The sequence below is a fragment of the Aythya ferina genome, assembly GCF_964211825.1.
Source record: "Aythya ferina genome assembly, chromosome: 4".
In the NCBI taxonomy this organism is placed as follows: domain Eukaryota; kingdom Metazoa; phylum Chordata; class Aves; order Anseriformes; family Anatidae; genus Aythya; species Aythya ferina.
The window spans coordinates 73,185,663-73,204,825 of record NC_140300.1 but is presented as its reverse complement, the minus strand read 5'-3'; the positions used below and the strand labels follow the sequence as shown (position 1 = coordinate 73,204,825).

At 40.5% G+C, this 19,163-nt stretch overlaps 1 protein-coding gene across 1 annotated transcript in view; it reads right to left on the bottom strand.

Moving 5' to 3' along the window:
• The window catches only part of ENPEP (glutamyl aminopeptidase), a 34,794-nt gene extending 19,730 nt beyond the window's left edge, over positions 1 to 15,064 (bottom strand). The window contains exons 1-5 of the mRNA XM_084517161.1: positions 14,111 to 15,064; positions 9,087 to 9,228; positions 6,468 to 6,599; positions 2,337 to 2,457; positions 57 to 211 (exon numbers count right to left, since the gene is read on the bottom strand). Of these exons, the coding sequence (XP_084373287.1) occupies positions 57 to 211; positions 2,337 to 2,457; positions 6,468 to 6,599; positions 9,087 to 9,228; positions 14,111 to 14,805 (1,245 nt within the window). The 5' untranslated portion in view covers positions 14,806 to 15,064. The remainder of the gene's footprint in view (positions 1 to 56; positions 212 to 2,336; positions 2,458 to 6,467; positions 6,600 to 9,086; positions 9,229 to 14,110) is intronic.
• Between the last annotated feature and the right edge of the window lie 4,099 nt (positions 15,065 to 19,163).

Sequence of the window (19,163 nt, the reverse complement as noted above, 5' to 3'; positions counted from 1 at the left end):
TAATTGCTACTACACATTTAAAGAACTTTAAAAATGAGTCGCGTCCTAAAACATACCTGGTGAACCAGCTCGTGGGCTATCACAGCTGCTACTCGCTGTTTGTTGGAACTGGCAGACTCGTCGGGATCATAAAGTAGGTTTGTTTCTCTGTATGTGATCAGCCCCCAGTTCTCCATAGCACCTGTCCCAAAATCTGGAATAGCTATTTTATCTACATTAAAAGAAAGAGAATGTGGTTACCACTGTATCCTTTAAGCCACTTAAATCACCCTCTTTTCTGCTTATTCACGGCCGGTTTTGCTTGCCATATGTGGTTCAGGCTTACTGCTGTGGACTGCAGCCTATAACCTGTGTTTAAGAAGCAGGGGACTGGCCTACAGCTGCTGATAGCAAGTGCCCAAGCTCTGCTGGGATTAGTAGGGCTACAACCAGTTGCACTAGCTAGGATCTGTACTGAGAGACGATGCTGTGCCACCTCCTGGGAGCGTGCATATGACACAGAACTTAATTTTGGCTCCCGAAATTAATAGTATTGTCTGGGGATGTGTTCTAGGCAGCAAACCACCTGAAACTATCTGTAGCATAATGAGGCATGTCATTGTTTGTCACACTGTCGCATTAAAAATATTTATTGACATGTTAACCGAAGTAAATCCCCCATGCAGTGAACAACATCTGCTTCTATTCCCAGCAATTTGTGGGGGTCACTCCTTCATGGTCAGTAATCAATACAGGTTTAAACGAGAACTGTAGACTAAATTGGACTGGCATTTTCTTCTGCAAATAATAATGACCACAACCTTTCTGTGTGAGTTAGTGAAAAAGTACAGATGGATTTAAAAATGAATAGAACAAACAACCCTTACCCCACCCTAACAGAAGACGGGAATTAATCATTTTAATTTAAACAACTTGATTATAGAATCTAAGCTGGTAGTCTGGCCAGGGCTCCACTGAGAGTCAAAATGAGGATCACAGTGGGAATGGCAATGCCATAAGCCATAACTCAATGTGAAACATATCTAAATATTTTGCAGAAATACTTTTGATTCATCAGGTTTGATCTAGGTGACTTCTAATACTGAGGGAACAACATAGTGCATCGGGAATTGTGATCCAACAAATAGATATTCTTAGAAATACAATATACAAGCTGCAAGAGCATCAGCCCTCTTATACTGCTGACCTGGGGTTGCCAGGGTCTGCAGTGCAGACAGACCCCTGATGTGGCAAAATCATCAAGCATTTGTGGAAATGAAAGCTTGGGTATGAAGCACAGTTAAGATATAGTCCCAATTATTAATTGGAACCGGTCTGCAAAAGGACAACATCTAGCTTCCCTAAAACTCAGGTATTGTTGATGTGCAAATAGATATTTCCAGTAAATTCAACTGATGTTTTGAAGTGAGACAGAAATCTGTTGCTAAAGTAATACAGGTTGGACTGTTAGATATATTTGTTTGTAGTTTTTTGTTTTGTTTTGTTTTGTTTTCTTGATCCTTATAAGTTTATCAACATGACTGCATTACCTCTTGAGGTCATAGGAGGGGGCATTTCCAACACATTTTCACAACTCTGATTACATTCCCTACTTTACCAGTTCAAGCTGCACAAATCAGATCCAGAGAGCAGATAGCCCAAATTAAAGGATGTCCAAATGCACTACTTTCCTTTTATATATATATATATATATATATATATGTATGTACGTATACATTTATATATATAGCTTATATATATATATATATATATCTTATTTTGTAACCATGGGTAAATTTTGATCCTATACCCAAGCTCTGTGTCTTTATTCAGCCCAGCAGTAGTAACTACAAATTATACACTGGACCACATTCATCTTTCTAAGAAATGGTCACACACCCACTTTGCACTAAGCTTAGTAAATTGTATGACATACTCTCTGGCAATTTGCATCTTCACTTATCTCATTGCTGACTTTTGTCCAGAAGTTCCCATGGAAGTAGTGCTTGTTTTTCTCAAACTTCATCTGGCTCTATTTTAGGTCATAATGTTTTTTTTGCTGATGTCACCAATGATTCCCCTGATTTTCCACAAAACTCTCTAAAATATCCATGCCAAGAGCAGTTCTTCAGTTCATTTTTGAGAACTGCTAATGGAACTGTTGCTGAGACCAACACTCCCATCATGACACTTAAGAACATCTCGAACTACATTGGTACAATCTTAAAGCATCCTGACATAATATCAGCAGGTAGCAACCAAACAGTTTCATACTCTGTTTACCATCAAAATACAGGAACTTGTAGGAGAAACGTAACCACAACAGTAAATTAACAAAATGAAAAGCTAATAATCACCTAGTTTTGGAAGAGAATAGCTCATATTAAAGTACTCTTCAAAGAAGTCGAATACAATTTTTGTTACATTTGCTGCATATTCTGCCGTGTGTAATTGCAGTGGCTGGGCATAAACTCTCAGCTGTAAAATAGAGAGAGACAATTAGAGCAGTCTTCAGTTAAGAGAAACTAGGAGGTGTCAAGCATTGAAAAGTCATTTAACATACATACCTATAACACTGCAGATTTTCTCTAAGAGATTGGCCTAAGCAATGACTTCTGTTCCCTGACCTATTTATTCAAAAATTTTTTTTCAAACATCATGCATAGAAGAAACCAAGTCAACATAATATGTGCATGCTTCCTACACCATGCCTGAACTTCAAAACTGGCAAGACCCATGCCCAGAAGCTCACAGTGGCCATTTCCCAGCACCAAAGCTTCAAGCAAGGCCTAAGTGCCTACCAGCCACTCTTCTCCCAAGGTCTGGTTTTCTCAAGAAGGAAACCCGCACAAGCACAAGTGAAAGGAAGCCACTTGTTCTGAGCAGCTCATTGATTTAGACTGATCTCAACAGATCAATTTCAGGAGGCACATTTGGCATCCCTGTGCACGATGGCTGACCATTTCTGTGCTCTTCTTGAGTATCTGAGCTTGCATTTTTTGCTGAAGGCAAAAAACATTATCTTGAGTGCTGACCCTTCCACCCCAAAGGTTTTGTGTATTAGCTATTACTGCTTAAGCCCAGGAGGACTAGAGTCTGTATGGCACTCATAATCTTGATGAGGAGGCCTACAACTCGTGGAGCTTTTTTGGGGGGGGTCTTTGCCTCAATCTCTTTGTCCCAAAATTTCCAGGTCTCTTGCCTCAGACCTGAACTGTAGTGCTGCACTTGCAGGAGCTGTCAGCTGCCCCCTTCCTTGTCCCCCAATATCTCCAGCGTGGAAAGTGAGAAATCTTTATGTGAAGTGAAATCGCTGGCTTTGGGATAACCGATCCATCTTTTTGCAGGCACTGTGTCTCGTATGAATGGCCCACATTCTTCTGGCTGTGTTGGCGTGGCTTGTTTACTCCTCAGTCCCGTCTCATAGCCAGGCATTTAGGGTCCAAACTTAGCAAGGGAGCTGGCCTACTCTAGCAGCCTCTTTTGAGCCTGACAGTACATTTATTTCAATACCATGAAATTACACTTCCTCCAACAAGAGAGGAGGCTGGGACAGTGGTCAGAAATAAAGATGGAATGAAAAAAGCAAAACCAAAAAAAGCTTATGAAATTCAATCGGGAATCCATCCCAGCCAGGGGATTTCCCTTAGGGTCAGTTTGCAATTACAATCTGTAATTTCCACTTCAGTAAGCTCTTTACCCAATTTAGCAATCTTTGGTCCCCTAGCTGATCCATATTAATGGGTTCCAAAACCTTTAGCGTGCACTAGACCCGACTTTGGGTTTCATTTGTGTAATCTCCTCTGTGATTTTCCAAAGCAGACATTTGGTACCTGACAGGTAATCAGCTCAAGAGTGTTGTTTCCAGCTGTGGGCACATTTTCCACCATTGATTCTGTCAAGGTCTTTGTCAGGGCAATGATTTTCAGAGCTAATGGCAGAGTTTTTAAATAATAGATCGTATTGTGTGAGTTGCATGCTGTTGCTGTTGTTTACGCAAGCAATATATGGATTACACGGATAATTTCTGTTGGATTTATGATTTATTACTAACAATTTATATAGCAAACTATAGAATGTTTTTTCTCAACAATCAGCAACTCAATATCTCATGGCTTGGCAATGCTTCAAAGTTTTTTGCATGGAAGTGTTTAGTTAGGAGAAGGACTCTCTTACTATCTGATTAAAAACTCTAAAGATGACCTGCTTTTACTGGTAAAAACATCGTTTTTAGTGATGATGCTTATTTGGATCCCTTAATTTAAAACAATCTTATACATTTACCTTATATTGTTAAAATATGTCCATACTAAAAGAAAGGGAGCAGTTATGGTTTACTTTACTAAAAAATAAAAAAGAAAAAAAGAAAAAAGAAAAAGGAAAGAAAAAAAAGTTTTCTAGTGCAGGCAAGTCCTCAGAAATCATTTAGTGAATATCATTAGTAACAAATATAATAACCAAAGCCTGAACTAGGAAGAGTTTCTTCAGGCAACCTTTATACTGACACAAATACCCCCACTTCTACACACACTCAAACACACGCACACACATGTACGTGCACACACTTTAATTATTACGTTTCAGTGAACACTCTCTTCTCTTTAGAAAAGCTACAACTGCTCAATAGCATTTTGTGCTTTATGACTTTGCTTGAGTCAAAAAATAAACAAGTATTGGCCTTATGACCATATTCTGGAGTGTGGTGTGGATGAGCAGATAATAAGCTAATTTTTAAATCTATAAAATGAAGTTTTCTGCCTTCTTCAACATTCAGGTCTTCATCTTTTTTTTTATTTTCTTTTTTTATTCTACAACACTATATTCTATAAAGCTCTCATAAAGCTCTCTCTTTTTTTTTTTTTTTTTTTTTTTTTCTCAGGTAACAAGTGATAGGATGTGAGGAAATGATCTCCAGTTGCAGCGGGGGGGGGGGGTTAGATTGGATATTAGGAAGAATTTCTTCACAGAGAAGTTGGTCAAGCATTAGAATGGGCTGCCCAGGGAAGTGGTGGAGTCCCCATCCCTGGAGATGTGGACGTGGCACTAAGTGACATGGCTTAGCGATGGGACTTGGTAGGTCAGGTTGATGGTTGGACTTGATGATCTTGAGGGTCTTTTCCAACCTAAATGATTCTGTGATTCTAGAGCTGCACAAATTCAGGTTTTTTAAATAACTAAACTCTAGAGAATATCTATTGAGACCAAAGAACCAAAATCTTGTTCCTGACAATAAGTGGAGCAGCCAAGCCAAACAGCATCATGTTAACAAAAATACATGGCTGAGTGGCCTAAAACGTTCTCCTGTTTTGCAGATTACTCAGCCAAACAGCAGGGATCTCAGAATATTGCATCACTATGTCAAGCCAGGCTCCATTTCCTTGGCTAAGTGCAATTTAGCCTCAGTTGTTTGTCAGGAAGTAAGGCAAGCGTACAGCACGATGTTAGCAAAGGCGTTGAGGAGGGAGGCCTCGGCACAGCGCTCTGCCAGGAAGTCTTTGCTAAGAGCAGGATCAGCACTTCGGAGCTTTATACAAGGAGGCTTTTCACACCAGCAGACAGCCTGAATGTGCCATGCTTTTTCAGGTAGGGAAAGGAAGGGGAAGCAGAAAGGGCACGCAGTTGTGGCATCACCCTCTCTCTCAGGTGAAATGTAAACCAATAAATAATCAAGAGTGGGTTTAGCATCCCAGACTAGCTGTAGGCTAAATGAGGAGCTTAGGCTGAGGAACAAATTCTCTTCAGGCTTTTGGCTATTCAGTAAATATTTTACCTGCTTATGCCTGTTCAGCTGCACCGTCAGGAAATTTTAATTGAATCCAAGCCAGAACTGGATTGGAACAGTTGTGTCTGTTGCGTCTAAACCAAGGAGCTACTTTGATTTTATGGATTCAGATTCAAACATAATCCATCAGAGCACCTGCCAAATACCCAGGTCCTGTCACTTCTGTATGGTTTAGTAAAGTATTTGTACGGTGGCAAGTTACCTTTAGCCACTGTTGCAAAATAAAGAATATTATAGCCAATATCCAATTGTACATAACATTGTAGTCGTATGTCTCCATGACTGTAAATAGGAAAGACATCAAATGTAATACAGATTCACACTTTTTAACCCCCCAAAAAATATAAAGTATTTGTATCCAGGGCCTGTACCCTTGTACCCTTGGATTTGGACATTCCCTCCGGCTCTGGGCGTTAAGTTAAAGATGAGGTTATAGCAACAGTGCTCCTTCCTCAGCCACGTGCCTGTATGGGATGTGCCAGCTGGGATCTCACTGAGATAGGAGACAGGGAAAAACTGCAGAATACTCTATGTACACAAGGTCAGAGGGACCACTGTGAACACCTAATCTGATTTGCTGCCTAAAATACATTTTGGGAAAGGGAAAACTCTTGTTTGTATTATAAAAACAGCTGATTCATTAAAAAAAATGCAAATCACTGTACATCGGTCATCTGAACCGTGTTCATGCCGCAACAGGACTTACGGGTATTCCTCTGTTAGATATTCTCTCTACAAACTTGAACTGGTGCACTGCAAAGCATACCAAGTAAGTGCTCATGGGAACTGACTTTTCAAAAGTTGTCCGATTCCAGCCATCTTCCACCTGTACAGTTTGCTGTAGAAATGGGAAAATAATTAATTTGATTTTGAAATTGCAAACATGCAAAATTAGGTTTCATATTATTATGAAGGCTAAAACTACCCAGGAATGACAAATCACATCTCCAGATTCACCCCTTCTGGCATCCCACTGCCAATGGCATGAGAACAGACAAAATACACAAAATGAAACGTTGTTTTTCTGCACTAAATAAGTTCACCTGGTTCTAATTTTGCATCAGGGATTTGAAACCATTCACATGCATGAGAATTTTGCCAATAGTTTTCCAGTGTACTTTAATACATTTTGTTCTTGAAATAGTTGTATAAAATAACATCACTCTGGACAGATCAAAGAAGAGACTGGATTCTGTCCTCTTACATATGTGCATCACTCAGGAGTCAGGGGGTGCAGCGATGTTAGTAAAGACCAAATTAATAAATCTATCCTGAACTTGCTCAGACACAAATTAGCACTTCTAATTGGTGGGCTGTTTAAATGTACATAGGGCTTAGCGATCATAGTTTTTATTTTGTTAAATCGATTTAAAACCATTCCTGGTTTTCTCAAGTGAACTGTAAGACCAAATCTACAACCTTTTCTATGCAATTTATACTCTGAAAATTTCTTTCTGCTATGCATTGTCTGTCACCTGTCTAATAAATTTTTGTGCTTCTATCTGGATGACTAAAATAGGAGAAAAACACGCTTTATATAAAAGACACTAACCTTCATCTAGATACAATACTTCATGAGATTCATTTGTTATAAATACGATGTAAATAAAACATACATGTCACTGGTAATATGATTTCATGAGCTAAAAAATCCTTTTTACAGATATATTCACTATCTAATTTTTCATTATTTGACTCTAATTTGGTATCTTTTGGTCTTTCAACAAAGTCAGAATCTCAGTGGAAAAAAAAAAAAAAAAGAAAAAAAAAAAAGTGGGGGGGGCTTTTAAAAAATTCGCTCCAGTAAAAAATGCAAATGAAATGTACAAGATCCTGGTTTTGCTGAACTGATTTTGCCACATGGACTCTAAAGCATCCCACCACCAAAACTACTACAAAATGTGTAACACACAACGTGCATTGCATTTGCAAACTACTTTAACTTCCATCCATTGAAATGATTCCCCAAAGATCCTTCACTACTAAGAACAGAGCAACCAACCTTGTGACTACACCAGATGAAAAAGGGTCCTGCTGTCATCTGTTAGTCAAACCCAGGATAATCTGTATCCCTTCCTGTACTTGGGTTTTAGCAAATTATTTAACAAGCAGTAGCTAGCTCTTTGAAAGCTTATATTTTATGTCCATTTTAGAGACAAAACCACACCTAGAGATGTAAAGCAGATCTCAAACCCCACTAAATCTTGATAACAGCTAGTTTTATCCCCGCAACGTCCATACCCTCACTTATCTGAGATCTACGTATAAAAGTACCACAAACACTCTTGATTCATGTGTTGTTCATCGAAGTACCTGCTGCTCTTCTAGGTATCATAAACACATTTTTTTTAAATAACAATAGATCAGAGCTTTAAATTTGCAAAGGGTCTGGGAGGCAGCTGTATCACAGGAATAATAGTTCTCTCAGCCACATTGCTGATGCATAGTTAAAGTTTGGGGACTCTTTAAATAAAACAGTACACAGCAAAGCAGATCTTTGTTTATTTTCTGGGTGGGGAGTGATCAGGAAGATGCAAATGTCAACAGCCTGGAGGCTGGAAGCTTTTTTTTAAACTTGGCACTTTATCTCCCACTTTAGAACGTAGTCATTAGAAATTAAACATTGGACGACACATTCAGTTAAACTATTCATTAGAAACTCTCGGCTGAAAGCCATTCAATCTTCTTCCAGAGCGCCCAGAGGTAGATAATTGGTGCCATTGAATTTCATCCCAAACTTGGAATTTGACATAGCAGGTCCAGAAATAGATTATTTAGAAAATTACAGCCATAGTGGACTAAAAAGTGTCCGCACTCATGATCTGACAGATAGGATTTTAGATTCTGTGTTATTATACACAATAGTCCTATACTATTTCTTGCTAGCAGGATCCTTTGCTGTTAGGTTGTGATCAGCAGGCTCTTGCACTGGAACATAATGCAGTTTTAGTGATTATTATGAGACTCCCTATCTGGGAAGCAGCTGTCTTTCAAAGCATTTCTTCTCAGAGTCCACCTGGTTTGACTGAAGAACCTGCTGTTACCTATTTATGGTTAGTAGGGGATGCTCATACATCATACCCGAAGAGAGGGCCATCTAGCTGAAGACAGAGACACGTTTCATTTCTGATTTGGATTTGGCTCTGCATTGCTACCTTGTGTACTGACTGGCCACTGGGAGTCCTAACCAGTCAGATTTCATGGAATATTTATTAACAATTAGCTTTACAGTGCCTGGGTGGTAGTCTGAGATTGCACAAGGACCTTGTGTCCAGTGGCTTTGCAGAACCATCCCTCTTAGGCAGTAGAATTGGGAAATACATACCTGTACTGGCATGTTGGCAAGTGCTTCATACGTGTTTCGATGGATGATAGATATATTGTAAGTTGCCTTTTTGTTGGGTTCATCAAAGCAAGGAAATGATTTCCGTGCATCTGTTGGCTCGTGGTCAGTAGCTGCAATGCTCCTTAAATAAACAACAGATTGGCAGGTTGTTCCAAACCTTCACCGCATACCTTCCAAATCTTATCTGCACTTTCTAAGCATAAGTATTTAGCAACTTTACAAACTAAAATCAAGTACAAATGTTTTGTCCATTCATAAAAGTAGGTGACATCAGAAATGCAGAAGATAACATCATATAGGCACGTGGAGCATACATACCTCAAACTCTGTCATCAACATCCTCTAGGGTTCAGAGCAAAAACTAAAGACAATTACTTATCATGAAATCTTTTAGGAGACAGGTAATAAGATACAAATGACCCCTCCTGGATGGTAGACTTTTGCTTGCCTTCCTTATGAGTATTCCCATTGATTTCTGTGCCTAAAATGATGTTGGTATCTTTAAAAGGAAATATAGGTTCTGATATAGAGCTATTTACTTAAGTAATTCCATGTGTTGTTTACCATCTAGAGTTCATCTTGGGATTGGAGTTTTAGGCATCTCCAAGAAGACACTTTGGAATTCTTTTAGTGTCGCTGAAAACTCACCCTACCTATGTGTTTCTTTCTCTGCAGTGACCACATACACTTTTCTGCTGGTGCTGTTACTCTCCTCTGACTCCAATAAAGAAAGTGCTTGAGAAAGCATGGGAAGTCCAGGTAAACATCCTAGCACAAAACTGATGCTATGTTAACTGTCTCAAGGGGGGTTAGCAAGCCATCTCACTTAAATAAGGACAACCAGAAGAACTAGAGAATAAGGGGTCACAGAAGAAAATAAGATGAAGGTTGTGAAAGTTCCTATTGTGTGCTTGCTTCTCACAGTGACATTGGGTTCCCCATTAACGAACCATTCAGTGGCAGAACATATTCTTCAGTGATTAATGGTGAAAGAGATCACAGATGCTTCTTCAATTAATCTGGAATGTTGAGTATTTTTGACATCACTTCTACAGCTGCTCCAACTATATTAAGGTAGTTTTTCTTTCCGAAACGTAATTAAAAGTGTACATCGTAAATTACAGATCTGCAGCAGTCCTACAAGCTCACTTGACAACCAATTTTTCACTGTTTCTGTTGCCCTTGGCTTTTCTTTGTGGTGGTTAAATACTAAACTGGTCATTAGGAACTTGTAGCAGCAAGGTTCATTTACAAGCCTGATGAGGTAATATGTCTGGGTTCTCACCATTCATGTTCATTGGAATAGTAACTCTGTAGTTCATGAGCAGAAAGCATAACGAACCCTCACCTTAACATAACTTCAGGCTCAGTAGAGTTTCGTTTGCTCAGTAAATTGATGTAACTCTCTACTTTTGGTTGGATTTGAAAGCTATTTCACAATGAAGTTAACTTCAAGTCCCCAGGGCAATGCTTCACATCTATTGCTTAAAAATTTGGCTATATATTTTGACACATTTATATCTTGTTCCTAAAGATGGATAACACTATGATAGCTCTTCTGATTTATAAGGTGATCTATCACCTCCACAAATAGATGAGGTGATCTATCCTCATCTATTTGTGGAGGCAGACAGACAGCAGCAGTGCAAAACCGCAGCACTACCTCTCCAGTAGAGTAGATGATCAGTACTCCAGGCTATGGCATGCAAGTGGCACTAGAAACATGAGATGTTGTAACTTCCTCCCAAACTGTATAATGTATTTTTTCGATAAGATTTTCTTCATTGCTTGATGGAGTCCACCCTTCTACTTGCTGTTGATGTCCTTTAAATATGAACTTGAGGTGACAGCTGTAAATATCCTAGTAATAGGGAGTGAAGACCTGGCTGAGACTGCATCCAGCTGTTGTTTCCAAAGTAAAACAGGTCTGCGTTTAGAACTATGATTAATTTCCTTTTTTTTTTCCCCCACTGCAAACACAGGGTTTTACTGCAAAAAAAAAGTGCTCCCCTTGAGCTGAGTAATGGCTTTTTTTTTTTTTTGTACCTAGTGTTACATTAAATTCATATCCATTGCTTCTTCTGAGAAATTTTGCTCTTGAGATGCAAGAGCGCTACTTCCTTGTAACAACAACCTTGCCTTTATCTAATCAATAAAATCCTAAATGAAACTCTTCTTATCTGTTAGAGATGTGCCCAGCTGAGTATCTTTTACAAGCCTTTTGTTCTCTTATGGAGGACAGAGAGAATTCCTATAAAAGGGAAACCATACATTGTCACAAACAGTAATTCAAAATCAAAATCAGATGGCTTGACATGTTTGTTTTATCTGTAATATCAAGGTGAAAATAAAGGAAGGTATTAGCACATTCCCTTTCAGGAACCAGTGAGTTAAAAGAATCAATATTACCAGGTGGAGACTCTTATTGTGCTCCCTTCCTCAATATTTGAAAATAACACAGTTGTGATATATTTTTACTCACTGCATCATGTAAAATAGGGAAAGACTGTTATTCCCCTTTCATCAGTGAAGAAATGAAATGCACAGAGATAGTGGAATAGCCTTACAAAAGGACTCCAGTGCTTACCGTTGGATTCAGGCACCCTCAGGAGGATCTAGACAGGTCTGTCTAAAACCTGCATTCTCAAAATTTCTACTTTCCTGCTCCCTACCTGCATGCTCACATCGATTTAAATAGTTGTGTTCCCAAGGTGTCTCAAGATCCATTTCTGGGCAAGTCCAAAAGTACCTTAAAAAAAGGGAGGGTGGGGGATTGTGCAATCCATCTGAACAGGATTCACAAATGAGGTGTTCTCTCTAAGCCTCCCAAGGTTCCTGGACTTGCAGGCATGTTCTGCACATGTCTCCATGTTTTCCACAAAATGTGGTGGGAGATTCGGATCTAAGCAACAGCAGAACCTGGACTTCTGCCTGCTTTGTAAACAAAAGTCATTATAGCAATGCTTTGGCAAACCTTTGCCCTCACAGATAGACAGCTGGGGAGCAGCTCGGTCTGGAAACTGAATTTTCAGTGCCCTTTATTTTCTCAAAAGGTCCCACTGCTTCTAATACTGCCCAGAAGGGATGGGGGAGTTGGTTAATTACAAATTGGCTCTCATTTTCACCTCAGCCCTCTTCTGTCTAGCATCTGCTGCTATTAGTAGACTTTCTTGACTTCCGCTATTACCTGATCCAATTTGTATTTACTTCCAACATAACAAAAGGATGAACTATTTGGGCTGAAATATTGCAAGGGTGATAATCTGCCTCAGGCAAAGGTAAAGCAAAAAGCTCATTTCAGTCAGCATTGTTTTTGAGTAGAAAGCCAGGGGAAAATGCACTTTTAATAAGTAAGAAAACCTTTCCCTCACCATCTTTCCTTAACCCCTTCTACCACCTACCCTCATGCCAAGTAGCAGTATCTTGAAATTTGACTAGTAGTTGCTTTCATTTCAGAGCTTTACTTATCACTATCACGTACATCACCTCTTGCACCTCAACAGACTTTCTACACAAACTTAACCCTATCGGAAATCACCATTCACTTGTACTTATTAGAGCCCATCTCAAGCCTAAGAAACAAACTCACACACTCAAGTTCCCTTCGGTACTGAGCATTTGCAGACTGCTAGCTAGGATCAATCTTGCAATACAGTAGCTCCTAGCATCCAAACCAAGGAGTAGGAACTCTCTTGAACTGAGCTCACTTCATGCTTTCTTCAGCTTATGAAGTTCTCCTTTCTTCCTGCCCACAGATGCTCGGTCCTTGTCTTTCTACACTGTCTGGATCCGAGGGATAAAATGGAAATAACACATCCCGATTTAAAAAGAAGCAAAAAGGTTACACTTTAAAACTCCTGTGGGGTTTTCAGATGCTCAAAGTATGAAACCAAAACGCCTTCCAAGTCAAAGCAATACTGAGTGGTACTAGACAGAGGAACAAGAGGGAAGGAGCTGGCAGGAGTTCAAGTTATTCCCTCCATGGCTTCTTCACAGACCCAATAACCATGTTTACACATAAAAATGAGTACTTGCTTTTTCCTTTGCTTCCTGGATTTGCTGCTGGTGGTGCCTGTCTGCTACTACTCCTGGCATTGCCTGACAGAGGTTGAATGAAGCTGATGCAACTCTCACTCATGACACTGTTGTCCCAGGAGGGCAAAAAAGTGCCATGAAAACAGACCAATGTTTGGCTTTGTGTTCCTGAAACAAGACCCTAGAAGAGTCTAGCCAAGTTTATCTTCTAGTTTTAAAGCATGGCCTAAGTCACTTCAGAAATGCAAATATTGTAAAATGGATGGTATTGTGCCCTTTCCATGCATTAAGTGAGAAGTTTTGCCCCTGAGCACTGAGAAATGGCTTTTTCAGGCTTTCCCCTTGACTGGGAAATGAAATGGGTTAAACGAACCACAAGAAGCTTATATCATAACTATAGATATGTTAAAAAAGAAGAGCTGGAGCAGAGAAACTTCAAGTCAAAGATAACCTTCATAGTTTGGATCTCCCTAACATATAATTTAAACCAGCTGCAGAAGGGACAGATTTTGGATATTCCTCAGGCTTGCAACATCAAGGAGGCACAATGTCAGGAAAAGTATCACAAGAGCATTTCACACCAAAACTACTACTCTGGGGAGCATCCGGCGCGTTGTGAGAGCCTTATGCTATTTATTGGACTATGGAGCTAAAAAACAGGCCTCAGTCCCTCTACCTCTCTGAGGGAGCCTTTTGTAAAGCTCAAGGGTAACCTGGGACCAGTAGAATCTGGAAAAGCTTTTCAAAATAATAACAAAAGCCCCCAGCTCTCCAGCGCACTCTTGTCAACAGCCAAAAGATTTTGAATACAACATCTTCCTTAGGGGAATGAGAAAATTAAAGAACAGCCCAGAAATGTCAGCAAGTTGGTGAGAGACAAGACTGAGAAGCTGACACAGGAATAGAGCAGGTCTGAGCAAGTAGGAATAGAGAAGAACATTTAATAAATAAAAGAAAATTTCCTTTACTTAGTCTCTCCGTTCTCAACGTAGGTGGTCCTATAAAAGCCAACCAGGGAACCATTCAGCCAGCCTTGAAACTTCAGGGTGAGTATGTAAGGGTCATTGTCATTAGCGACAGGGAGCTCCGTTTCTGCCTTCATCACTATGTACTCTTGTGCTGTGTACTCAAAGCAGTCAGTCAGAGCAATCTGCTGTCCTGAGGATTTCTGGAGCGTGGGCTTTTCTGTAATCTTGGTCTCTCGCAGATGGAGCCACAGGTGGGTGGTAGGGTTTTCCAAAGCAATATAAATACTGACTGTCCCGGTGTAAATGTCTGTCTCCATCTCAGGCTTCACTTCCAGGTTGTAGTGCAAAGGCTTCACATAAGTGGGTAGTCTGAAATGGCTCCACTCGCCAGATCCATCATTTCTAGGAGGACAGGGACCTGCATCCACTGTGGGAGGAGAGGTTGTTGGCTGAGTTGGCTGAGTTGGCTGAGTTGGCTGAGTTGGCTGAGTTGGCTGAGTTGGCTGATCTGGCTGAGTTGGCTGAGTTGGCTTATCTGTTTCATCTGAAGACTGCTGCGATTTAGGTCTGGTCAGTCCCACACCAAGCCCCACAGCAAGACCTACAATGACCACAACGCCACAGATGATAGCCACATGCTTTGTCTTCATGCAGTACTTCTTGGGCTTCTTATCCTCGAGATCCATGTCCTCCATCTCAGCTCCCAGGTCTGTTCTCAGAGCAAAACATTAACCATATAAAGCTTATTAGTCAATTCAGCACTTGCTTTCGGTAAACTCAGCAGACTTGGTTTGTACGTTAATTGTGTAGCTATAGCTGTTCTCTCTCTGTCTCCCCCACCTCGCTTTCCACGAGGCACTCAATTAATTAAAGATAACATGCATTTAGAGGAAACATGAATGATCAAAAAGGAGTGCAGCTGGGCAGGGAGACTGAGGGAACCAACACAGACGAACATTGTTCCCACTGCACTCCCCTTATAAGCAGCGCAACCCCACCCCCAGCCCCTCCTGCTGCTCCGGCCTGAGTTAAATATAAAACAGTGCTGTGTTAATCAGCAGTTAGGAGATCAGATGCCAAAGCTCTGTCAGCAGCTTTCAGAAGGAGTTTGCAGATAGAGGTGTAACTGCTCCAAAACCTCAACCTTTGCCACTGCCTCTTCCTTTTTTTACCGTGCTGTGTCTTGCTTGGTTTTTTGAGATTGCAGGTTTTTTTTTTTTCCCTCTTACTAGCAAGGATTTCCTTGAACTTCCACCCTATAGTTTGTGAGATGACGTCTCTAAAGTCTCAAAAATCCAGCAAAATCACATACATCTTTCAAGGCCTTTTCAACTGTTTCCCCTCTTTTCTAGGCTCATTTACCTCTGCTGTGTAATTCGAGGCAGTCGCAGGCAGAAGAATGTACAGCAGAATGATAAATCTTCATCGCTGACTTCAAACTTTAAAACACGTCCAATTCTTCTTGTCTCATAGGGCCAATTTTCCAGGAGACTGCTCATGACTGTGCATGCACAGGCAGCCTGGGATATGGCTGCCTTGTTGGTCAGTGCCATTGCAGAGCTGCCTGTGAACCCTCGCTGTGAGGGACACTTCTAAATATGCAGTTGGATGATTTATGTACTAAAAATCTAACTCAGCATTTACTGCATGTCATCACAATGTGGCGCTTCACTGAAACAAATTAATTGAACGGAGCCCAGTTCTGCCTTGAAAACCTTATTATAAGTAATGCCTTCCTAAGCTTGCAAGCAAGGTGTTGCTAATGTAACACCAAACTGAGTCTTGACCTTGTTTGACATTGAACTAAAGGAAAACAAAGTAGAATAGAAACCTCAGTCTTCAGCTCTCTTAACCCTTTTTCTCCGCTTACAGAGCCCATTTCAGTAGGTTTTAAATCAGGCACATCGGTTTGGCTTCATGCCTCCTGTTTTAGTTTATAATGAGATAGATTAACATTGCTCTTCACATCAGTTACGATTCTCTGACTACTGAGCCTCTTTTTTATTTATTTATTTATTTTTAGGATAGATAGTTTTACCTGGACAGGGAGATTTAGTGAACACATGCTCCCAGTGAGACACACTGTCTCAGGGAAGGAGCCTTTCCAGAATAGACTTCATCCAGTCTATTCAGTCTTTTTAGAAAGGAATCTGCTCCCAAGCTTTGTAAGTCTCCCTTTGAAATATCGCCAGCTACCACCAGGAACTTCAGCCACCCAATCCACATCAGCACTCTTATAGCACACTACTATTTATATTGCTTCTTCTTTTAAGGGCAAAGTTTTCCATCGGGAATTGAGAAAATAAAAGGTCTTTTTTTTTTGTCTTTTTTTTTTTTCTTTTTTCAGAGCATCAAGTTAACTCTTACTCAGATATTTTCAAAAGTAAAAAATAAAAAAAACAAGCAGAAAGCTAAAAATCTGTTTCATATTATGTCTGGTTTTATTGTTTCCCATTTCCCTCTCGTGATCAAAACTAGATATGACATGGGAAACCAGTGCCCTTTAATGGATTGGGTAAGAATTTAACTTCCAGCAACAGAGCCAGCATTGAAGATCATGGTCTTAACATTTAAAACCATTTCTGCTTTTCTTTTGTTCTGATTGAAGACGACATGAAAACAGAGTGAGAATAGATTTTAAATAAGACATCTTAAGCCAAAGCAGGCCATAAGTGATGAGATAGTAAATGTGTCTTGATTTCAAGCATGCTTTTTACATCAATATGATTTTCCTCCTCCATAGCCAAGAGGTTTTCTGCTAAATGTTAAGTCTATAGGTTGCAGAACAGGTTATTTATTCTAATTATGAAGAGACTTACAGATTTCTTCCCTGCTAACAATTACCATCCTCAGGGAAGAGCTAGAAAACATGTCTGGATGAGCTGGTCCTAAGTAGCAGAAATATATGTATCTCTTATCCAAAGCCTTAAAAACAACAGTAGCAGTAAAATCCATTACAAGCTAATGAGGAGTGACAAATGTATTAGTTCAACAAGTAGAAGAGATTATTAGTGTCTTTTTGCCAGTCAAGAGTAGTAGTGCAGTTATACACGAGTTATCAGCATTGATATTCTCTTAATAAACACTGAGGTTGACGCCTAGCTGCCGCCGAAAATAGGTATCTATATTTCTGATAGTGGTAGTTAAGAGCAGGCTTATTCCTCCCATATCAGAAATATGCTGATTTCCTAGCTGGCACCAATGGGGCAGGGAGAGAGAAGGAAGCAGCAAGCAGCTGTGCTAAGATGCTGCCTAGCTGCCAAGGCAGCTGGGGAGCAATAACCCCATGTACTTATCCAGGGATGGAAGAGAGCTGGAGCTATCAATTCCACAGAAGCAATAAATGAGGGCAGAGCACGCCAGGGCTGTGTGCCCTTGCTGCGTGGTTGTCCCTATGCAGAAAGGGGCAGGGAACAGGATCTGCCTCCCCAGAGAGGAGGTTGTGCAGACCAGCACCATGACCCCTCATCACAAAGCTACAGATATTTTGTCTCTGCTCTTCCCACTGGTCTAAGATGATGAATATGCAAAGAAAGCTCACCCCAAGGTACCACAAGCATGACTGTTTTGAAGCTGGCCAAGCTTGGAGGGCTTTAAATTGGTTTGGTTTCATTCTAGAAAACTGGAAAAGGATTAAAACAATCTTGTCAGTCACCTGGACAATGCTAATAGCTGCTATAATTCGTTTGGTGTTGATTTTTAATTCAAGCAATTTGACCTTAAGTTAGGATTTAGTTCTCAGTCTGAACTGGAGTTACCACACCAGTTCAGCCCTGCCCCTTTGGCTACCTATAAAAGAGGGGGGGTATAAAGTTACCCTGCTCTGTCTTGACATTGCTGGTGGGGACATGCACATGACCGTAGGAACAACATCCAAAGATCTTTTCAGACAACTACCAAGAATGTAAATGCATCCTAATTTTTATCCCCCACATGGTCAGCCTCTCATTTCCAAGATCATTTCCAATTATAAGTTCAGAAAATGGAATAAGATTTCCGCAAGTGACAGCCAAGAGCAGCACTAGCACAGGCCTGCTGCAGGCTTTCAGCGAGAAGTGACACAGTCCCAGGAAATCCTTAATTGAAGCTGACAATGCGCAAAGAGCTGCTCTGGAAAGTGTCAGAGACATGGAAATAAACAAAGTATATTAGAAAATAATAATAAAAATCAAACTCCATGACAAATCACAACAAAAGAAACTCCCCTGAGCCAAGTCCATCCTTGGAATAACATGAAGTACTTACTGGGCCCAGTCCAAGGATGTCTTGGCTCCCTGTGCCCAGGGACATTAAGGCAATATGACGGCAACAGAATCAAAAGACCTCTAATTTCCTGCCTGTTGCTCAGCTGCCCCGCTATGAAATTATGGGATGCTGCAATAAATGGAGCCCCTCTACCCCTCCATCAGGAGCTATTTGGCTCTCTTTCCATTAAACTGACACTCCTCATTAAATCTGTGGCTTCAGGAAAAAAAATAATGATAAAGGCATGAAGCAATCTGCTGTAGTGACTGCTTTTTGGCAGAGCTGCTCTTGTAAACTTCTCCCCTGTGGCTCCCTACCCCCAGGAAAACGTTCAGGACATGGATTTGAGAGATGTGAAACTGATTGTGGTGTTCCACCAGGTCACAAATGAATTGTACAAGAAATAATTCCCCCGTGCTGTATTTTTTTATGTCTGTAATGACTGATTACATCTTTATCTTCAGCTTTGAATACCCTGTAGCTTCCATGAATTCCCTAGAAGGTTCTCAAGTCTGGCTTATGCTGGTCCTTGTTCCACTCACAGTCTGTTCTATGACAGTTTTTATCTATAAACCAGCTCATCCTGGATTTGCGCTTTGTGGAAATACAAATGTTTCAAGCTGGTTTGAGATTTACAGCTGGACTTTCTTCAGTCCTTGCTGTTTCTCCCCAGTAAAACCTTTGGAAGCTAGCCTCAGCTGTGCCAGATTGGTGGCTGTGGGGCCTCAGGAGGACTGTGTTATCTCCTGCTGCAGGCTGACGAGCTCTGTATATAACACTTGCAGTCCCACCACCCCCTTTTGGTGGC